The following is an 8,457-nucleotide window of genomic DNA, read 5'->3' on the forward strand; positions in this document are numbered from 1 at the left end:
GTATCTAATACTGGAATAACTACAACATTTTTATAAAATTTTATTGTTGCCATAATTGACTGAATAGTATCCTCGCTGTAGTAGAACAATCATTAATACTGAAAAAAAATCTGTCGTATCTAATACTGGAATAACTACAACATCTTTATAAAATTTTATTGTTGCCATAATTGACTGAATAGGATCCTCGCTGTAGTAGAACAATCATTAATACTGAAAAAAAAATCTGTCGTATCTAATACTGGAATAACTACAACATTTTTATAAAATTTTATTGTTGCCATAATTGACTGAATAGTATCCTCGCTGTAGTAGAACAATCATTAATACTGAAAAAAAAATCTGTCGTATCTAATACTGGAATAACTACAACATTTTTATAAAATTTTATTGTTGCCATAATTGACTGAATAGTATCCTCGCTGTAGTAGAACAATCATTAATACTGAAAAAAAATCTGTCGTATCTAATACTGGAATAACTACAACATCTTTATAAAATTTTATTGTTGCCATAATTGACTGAATAGTATCCTCGCTGTAGTAGAACAATCATTAATACTGAAAAAAAATCTGTCGTATCTAATACTGGAATAACTACAACATTTTTATAAAATTTTATTGTTGCCATAATTGACTGAATAGTATCCTCGCTGTAGTAGAACAATCATTAATACTGAAAAAAAATCTGTCGTATCTAATACTGGAATAACTACAACATCTTTATAAAATTTTATTGTTGCCATAATTGACTGAATAGTATCCTCGCTGTAGTAGAACAATCATTAATACTGAAAAAAATCTGTCGTATCTAATACTGGAATAACTACAACATTTTTATAAAATTTTATTGTTGCCATAATTGACTGAATAGTATCCTCGCTGTAGTAGAACAATCATTAATACTGAAAAAAAATCTGTCGCATCTAATACTGGAATAACTACAACATCTTTATAAAATTTTATTGTTGCCATAATTGACTGAATAGTATCCTCGCTGTAGTAGAACAATCATTAATACTGAAAAAAAATCTGTCGTATCTAATACTGGAATAACTACAACATTTTTATAAAATTTTATTGTTGCCATAATTGACTGAATAGTATCCTCGCTGTAGTAGAACAATCATTAATACTGAAAAAAAATCTGTCGTATCTAATACTGGAATAACTACAACATTTTTATAAAATTTTATTGTTGCCATAATTGACTGAATAGTATCCTCGCTGTAGTAGAACAATCATTAATACTGAAAAAAAATCTGTCGTATCTAATACTGGAATAACTACAACATCTTTATAAAATTTTATTGTTGCCATAATTGACTGAATAGTATCCTCGCTGTAGTAGAACAATCATTAATACTGAAAAAAAATCTGTCGTATCTAATACATAGTATAACTACAACATTTTTATAAAATTTTATTGTTGCCATAATTGACTGAATAGTATCCTCGCTGTAGTAGAATAATCATTAATACTGAAACTCTCTGGTGGATTAACGTCGTGTGCCGGACCTAGACTCGAAGTCGGTACCTTGATTTTTCGCTCGCAAGTGCTCTACCGACTAAGCTATGCAAGCGCGACTTACGTCCTATTCTCACACCCTTAATTCCACCAGTCCATCTCCTATCTGAAAAACTTCACAGAAGTTCTTCTGCAGGATTAGCAGTCCCGGAAGGAAGAATATTGTTGAGGACATGGCTTACCCATGCGGATGGGTCCTGAGTCGCCCTCGTCTATCTCAGTCACGGCACAGCAGGAGGATGCCTGCACGTCTTCCCTCTTTGTCAACGGCGTTATACCTATTACTTTCAGTTTTTCTTGCTTACAGATGCACGTAGCAAGTAGTTTTGTTGCCCACACGCCTTGTTAATTAAGACTTTCGTACGCCATTATTAAAAAAAAGAAAACAAAACAAAACAAAAAAAAGTCAGCAGAGCACCTGCCCGCGAAGGGCAAAGGGCCCGAGTTCGAATCTCGGACGGGTAAACAGTTTTAATCATTTAATCATCCATGAAGTTTCACGTCAGCGCACACTCTGCTAAAGAGTGAAATGTACATTCTGGAATCATTAATACTAATCAGTCCAAGCAAACGAGTTGTCTCAGTGACTGTGGAATACTGCAGTATGATAAGGTCATGGATGTGAACAAACCTCATCCAGCAAGGAATCGTCCGATTTAAAGCTTTGCCGCTTTCTGAGCGCTTTATGAATTATTCTGCTGTGGTTGGTCGAAGGTAACTGGCTTGTGGCGCCCAGTTAACGACGCGCGTACCTTATTATTGAGTAAAGTGTTCCATAATTCAGTGCAAAATGTTGTTCTTGTGTTTTTGAGTTTCTACAGCGACTTTGTACATCCTAGCACAGTAATGATAGGATCTTGTTAAAACCATACTGTCAGAGAACGATTTTGGTGGTTGCCTAGCGTGCTGGAGCGGTAAGACAATGGACTCATATTCAGGAGAAACCCCCTCTGCACCCATCCTCCAGATTTAAGTCTTCCATGGTTTCCCCATATAACTTGATGCGGATGCTGACATGGTTCCCAAAAACGGCTACGACTGATTTCCTTATATGTTCTCGAATTCAATCTGCGTCTCTAAAACCTAATCGTTAACGGAATCTTAAATCCCGATCTCCCTTATTGCCACTGTTGATGGTCTAACATGTTGCCAGGGATGTAATGCTAAACAGAGAGAAAAAAGAAATTTTATTTTGCTCAAGACGGAATGCTGAACGTATATTTAAGGTTTAATATCATGGAGGAATAAAATATGTGAATAAGCCTTAACACAGAGGGCCAAAAAAAGGAAAAAAGGAAAAATGCTCAAGGAAAATTGAACATTATGATCAATTTAAAGAGCAAATAACAGAAACAGAAGAAATAATTATAAGAACCAACAGAGATTTTTGTAAAGAAGACACTTGGGGAAATAGAGGAAAAAACTTTTTTAAAAAAACACTTGTGGCTTTTATCAAACTGCGAAGAGAAACCAAAACCGTAGTGTCTGTATATGTAAGTGAAAATGGCAGACCTGGGTTAAGCAACACTGAAAATTGTGAAATACTTGCAAAATATTACGATCAACCTCTTAACTGTCCAGAACCAATCCGTAAGTTGTCGTACTCAAAAAATCATGAAATTGCCGAACATTTACCTTCAACTATCAAAGAAATTGAAGAAGTGAGCTAGTGGAAACGTCCCTTTTACAACGGAACTTTTGAAATAACCTCTACAAAAACAAGCAATGACCTAAAATTAATCTTTGAATAAATATGGGAACAAATAATCTCCAGAAAGTGGAAGGTAGCCTTGATACATCCGCTGGATAAGAAATGCAATAAACAATACGTAAAAAAATCCAGTGAAATTTCTTTGCTGCCTGTTGAATATAAAACATTGTAGATTCTACTAAAAACAAACTAGAAGCAACACTGGACAGTCATTTAGGTGAATATGAAGGTGATTTTAGTAAGGGGAGATCATGTTCCGAACAAATATTTTATTCGTAAACGATCATTCGCCATAGATTACAGAATTCAAAAGATTTTGAAGATATTGCACTAATGTTTGTTGATCTCAAAATCGTCTTTGATTCTGTTGACAGAGAAACTATACTTATAAGAATCCGAAAACTTGGTGTACAATCTAAATCAACAAATCTAATTTGTTAAACACATACAGTCACAATATCTGAAATGACATTTATGGTAGAAATATCTCAGCCCTCCGAAATAACCACAGGTTCACCGTCTAGAAAAAAAGAATAATTTGGAATGAAAAACTGAATGAATACAAAATTTCGCCAATAAGGCTGGGAAGGGGAAACAAAAATACTGGTGTAAGACATCTCACATTTTCCGAAATTTCTGTAAACAGACTTCGGCTGCATAAAGAAGGTGAAAACATGTTAAAATCTTGGGGAAACATTTCAAGAAAATGGCTAAGAAAAGCCTCCTACAGGAGAAGGATTCATGAATTGGGAGGGGTATGTGGTTTAACTAAAGGTATTTACAACAAAAAATTCCTGTATAAAAATGTAAAAATAAGATATTGCACTACAGTAGCGAAACCAGAACGCGAGTGAATTCAAGCTTAATGCAAGCAAATGTCTAAAATTAAATCATAATTTAGATAAATTAAAAATAATATAAAGGCTATAGATTCGGAAGATATTAAGCCCACGAAAAATTATGAATGTTCAAATTTGTTGAAACGTAGAAAACATACTAGAAGTAATGAGGAAAAGAAGACTGGTATTCTTTTGGACATTCATATCGAATGCAATACAGTAGATTAATCAAAATAATCCTCAAATATTTGTGGGATAAAAACTCAAGAGCAAGTTGGATTCACGAAGTGAAAAAGGATTTAGGGGAAAAAATATAAAGCCTGTAGAAACAACTGACAGAGACATATATAGGAAAAAATTATTGAACTTGGAGGGATTGCACAGTAGGAGAGTGAAAACACTGGTCTGAAGTGATAAGAAGACAGGAAGAAAAACGTAATGACTACATGGAAGAGTACTGGAAGAAAAGAAGAGAATAACTTAAAAGGAATTTTCGCACATGATTTTAGTTGGCCTGTCCGACAAGAAAAAACATAATTCAATTGGTATATCATAAAATGATTAATTTTTCTAGTCATCCTCCAAAAAGATCTGGGCTCTAAGTAAATAGTTTTGCTATAAGGTTTTTCTGAGAAGTATCTGCATGAAAAACTCGGTGTGAGACACTAGTGACTCCGTGTGACACATCTGATATAAAAGTGTCCCCAACTGTTGTTCATAGTGTATTGTTTGGAAGACAATGAAGCTGATGTTTCTGCTATTTCATCCTTTTGAAATAATTTTATCAAAGAGTAAAGAATCTGTAATCATTTTTCTCTCTAAAGAGATGTAAAAAATAATGTTCCAAAATTTTCCAAGTCGTTCTTCAAGCATTTTCCAACTCATTTTACGTAAATATTTGAAGCAATGTTTTTTGCTGTTGTGGCCTTCGCATTTGGCTTAAGTTCTCCTTTTTCTGTCGGAAGTAGACACTCATCTTCTTCCTCTAGTCATCCTAAATTAAGAACAATATTCTAAACAGAACTACACATTTCATGGTGCATGAATGTTTGAACATTTATGTGTGGCTTAGTTGAATTTTGGGAAAACGTTACCAATAAGGAACCCCTTGAGGTTGCAAAAGATCAATGAAGTTTACAATATTCGACGCTCCACATATTGTCTCCCATGCAACAATATTGGCTGCTAATGGCAACAGCGGGCGAGAATGGAGGTATTCATTGGTGAGCACAGCACAAGGCTACGGAGCATAGTTGAAATGCTTGGTCAACGAGTTAACTCACAACAGTGCTACACTGCTAGTGGTGTTGTTACAAAGCAGAGCAACGGCAGTGCTTAACAAAGCATAACTATCACAACTGTGGAAGCTACTGACATTTCGTCAGGAAGAAACTTGATAGAGTGAGAAAGAAGTGGTAGATGAAATCTTAGCGTTTGTGCAAGATGTGTCAGTGGAATGTGTGGTGTCGTATACGCTCTATTGTGCGGATAATGTACACGAGGAGTACAATGGTGAAGATACGTGCGTAACAAGTGACAGTGAAAGTGAAAGAGGAGTCTAGTCATATAGTTCACGAGCCATGTCAGACAGGGAGCACCAAATCCCATCTCCAGTTAAACGTAGTAAAGGACAGCCGTTACCCAAGGAGGTGGTGCTAGAAATAATTACGCACATGGAAGATCGTCTGCGGCGTGGTAAAAATAACAATTAAGAACGAATTTCGCATAAGTCCACAGCAATATGACAGCGTAAAGCGTAAGAAAAACTACGAATATTCAAGGGAGGGCAAGGCGCACTTGTTACAGAAACAAGAGTTTGCGCGTTTCAAGGATGCTCGGTGCAGTTGACAGCACGTGCATGACAGTCACCTACAACATTACGAATATCACGTTGCGCGCGACATAGATTAAAGTGATTTCAAGGGAAGTAGTGGATGGTTGAATAACTTCAAATAGCGCTACAGAATTGGAAGATGTAAGACAACGAAATTTCAAACAAAGCGTCTAATTGACGATGCACAGAAAACTGCGGAATCGGCCAGAAAATTTGTAGATGAGATAAACAAACTTATATTATCTTCAGTAAGAAATTGTTTTAACTCTGACCAATCAGAATTTGAAGAGAAAATGCATATGAAAGGAATTCCGAAAATTAGAAGTAGCAAGAGTGTAGCATCAAGATCAATGAACACCGACGTCTTAACGCATTCGTATACATCTATGCTGAATGGTAACCTGGATGGTAAAGTGGCTGGAAAGTTATTTATTGTGCTATGAGAAGTTGGAGGTGCTCTGTGCCCCCTACGATTCTTTTCCATGTTCGTGACCTTATAAGAACAATGGGGATTATCTATGTGACGGCAAGCAAGGGTGGGAAAATGGGCGTAAAACAACTACAATTACGGTATTAGCACTGCTTCTGGCCAATAGTTGGTCAAAATAACTTGCCATTGCCTCGTTCCTGGCCTGCATATAGAAATCACACTCCTTTAGAGGAAACTATCCCTCCTGAAAAGTGTGAGACATTGCAATTCATACCACCTGGAACCACTGGGCAAATTAAGCCTCTTGATGTTTGTTTTTCCTGTGCCTATAAAACATATTTCCGCACTATCTACAGTAAAGCCGTAAGGGATAGCCAGTTTCACATAAGCTCCATGACACACTTTCCCATTCGGTTGCATGACATCAGTTCTCATCACCCCATTACACCATTATGATTCTATATGCATTCTCAAAGAGAGGATACCTAGCTGAACGTCTTGCACGGTCTGTAACTACCAAGGAGGTTGCCTTCGATAATGATGGTGCGAAGCTTTGTGGTCACTGTGGTGCGCCATTATTCAAATGGTTCAAATGGCTCTGAGCACTATGGGACTCAACTGCTGTGGTTATCAGTCCCCTAGAACTTAGAACTACTTAAACCTAAGTAACCTAAGGACATCACACACATCCATGCCCGAGGCAGGATTCGAACCTGCGACCGTAGCAGTCCCACGGTTCCGGACTGCGCGCCTAGAACCGCGAGACCACTGCGGCCGGTGCGCCATTTTTCGTTCGGTGTTCGAGGTGCAAGTTAATTGTTTTATTTTGAACACTTCTTGAATGCCAACGATGCATATTTTAGTAAGTGTAATACATACATCCCATAGAAAGCTAATCTCTGCACCTCTCGGACACTCATTTTCTGTTGCCCTCTTGATGCACATGGTGAGTCATTAGCAGCTAATGTTTTCCTGTCATACTTGTTAACACAACACTTTCAAACGAGTCTTAGTAAAGATTGAATTTGCGACCTCACGATCATGAGGTTCATTGTAAATCAAAATTTTATTTGTCCTTTGGGCTTTCTGGGCTTCACTGATTTATGTCTTTACAGATAAATGAACATTTACAGACTCGGCACACTGGGGTCTAGGGCGCAAGCTTAGCTTTCTGGTCTGAATAAATGGCCTAGCTGAAACGTTCCCTTCTTTAGGTCTGTGGAAACCTGATTCTCCTACAGAATGTATTTCAGTTCCCTTGTATCTGTATTTTCACGCAGCACCGTTCGGTCTTTGTTTTCAGGTTGCTATGGCTGCACCAATGTGTCAAGATGGCGGCGTTACTGGTCGTCTTAGCTGTGGCGTGTGCTATTATCTACGCTGTTGTATACTGCTTCATGTGAACCTGTGAGGCGCTAAAGTGTAGTATATCAACACTGCACCAAAGCAGTGACCATCAGTACAAATGATAGAATATTTGTAGTTTAGATGTGACACACAGTAATTACATACAGCGACAGCAGTCAGCTCTAATATAGAAGTCCATGTTTATAGATTAACTATAATTATGTAACATTCATATAAAACGCAGATCTTAAATGAATGTTAAACAGATGAAAGTAAGAAAAGCATAATGCGTATTCTTAATGTGATAAAACCTTTGTAACATGTATCTGTCACCAAGTAGTCTCATTTGTATCATTGTTAGTCATGGGTGACATTCTTTCCTGTTTTGTATTTAGGGGATAAAGTTCTTAAATATATAGCAATTATGTAAGTACCTAATGTTTTTACAGTCTCTTGACACTATACCCAGCTGAAGAATTTTTACATATAAGTGTAATGAACAGCTTCCCAAAGCTTTCAGCTTTATAGTGCAAGAAAGGCTAAAGCAGAAATATTTCACCAGACATTGGCTAAATATGTCGCAGTTGCATCATATACCTGAGAGGGTACAATAATATGTGCAATACACACACACACACACACACACACACACACACACTGCATGCAGAGTTTTAAGTTTTGTGTTGTTCTCCGGATTAACCATTTCCGGAAGGTTTCCTGAACTAGAAATCCCCTCTCTAATATTAACAACTGGTAATATCTTTGCCTC

General features: G+C 36.8%; 1 protein-coding gene across 1 annotated transcript in view; it reads left to right on the plus strand.

The window, feature by feature from the left end:
• LOC126203996 (putative fatty acyl-CoA reductase CG5065) overlaps nt 1-7,879 on the plus strand; it is a 105,185-nt gene extending 97,306 nt beyond the window's left edge. The window contains exon 8 of the mRNA XM_049938428.1: nt 7,645-7,879. Within this exon, the coding sequence (XP_049794385.1) occupies nt 7,645-7,744 (100 nt within the window). The 3' untranslated portion in view covers nt 7,745-7,879. The remainder of the gene's footprint in view (nt 1-7,644) is intronic.
• Nucleotides 7,880-8,457: the final 578 nt, after the last annotated feature.

Source organism: Schistocerca nitens, chromosome 9 (assembly GCF_023898315.1).
Source record: "Schistocerca nitens isolate TAMUIC-IGC-003100 chromosome 9, iqSchNite1.1, whole genome shotgun sequence".
Classification (NCBI taxonomy): Eukaryota; Metazoa; Arthropoda; class Insecta; order Orthoptera; family Acrididae; genus Schistocerca; species Schistocerca nitens.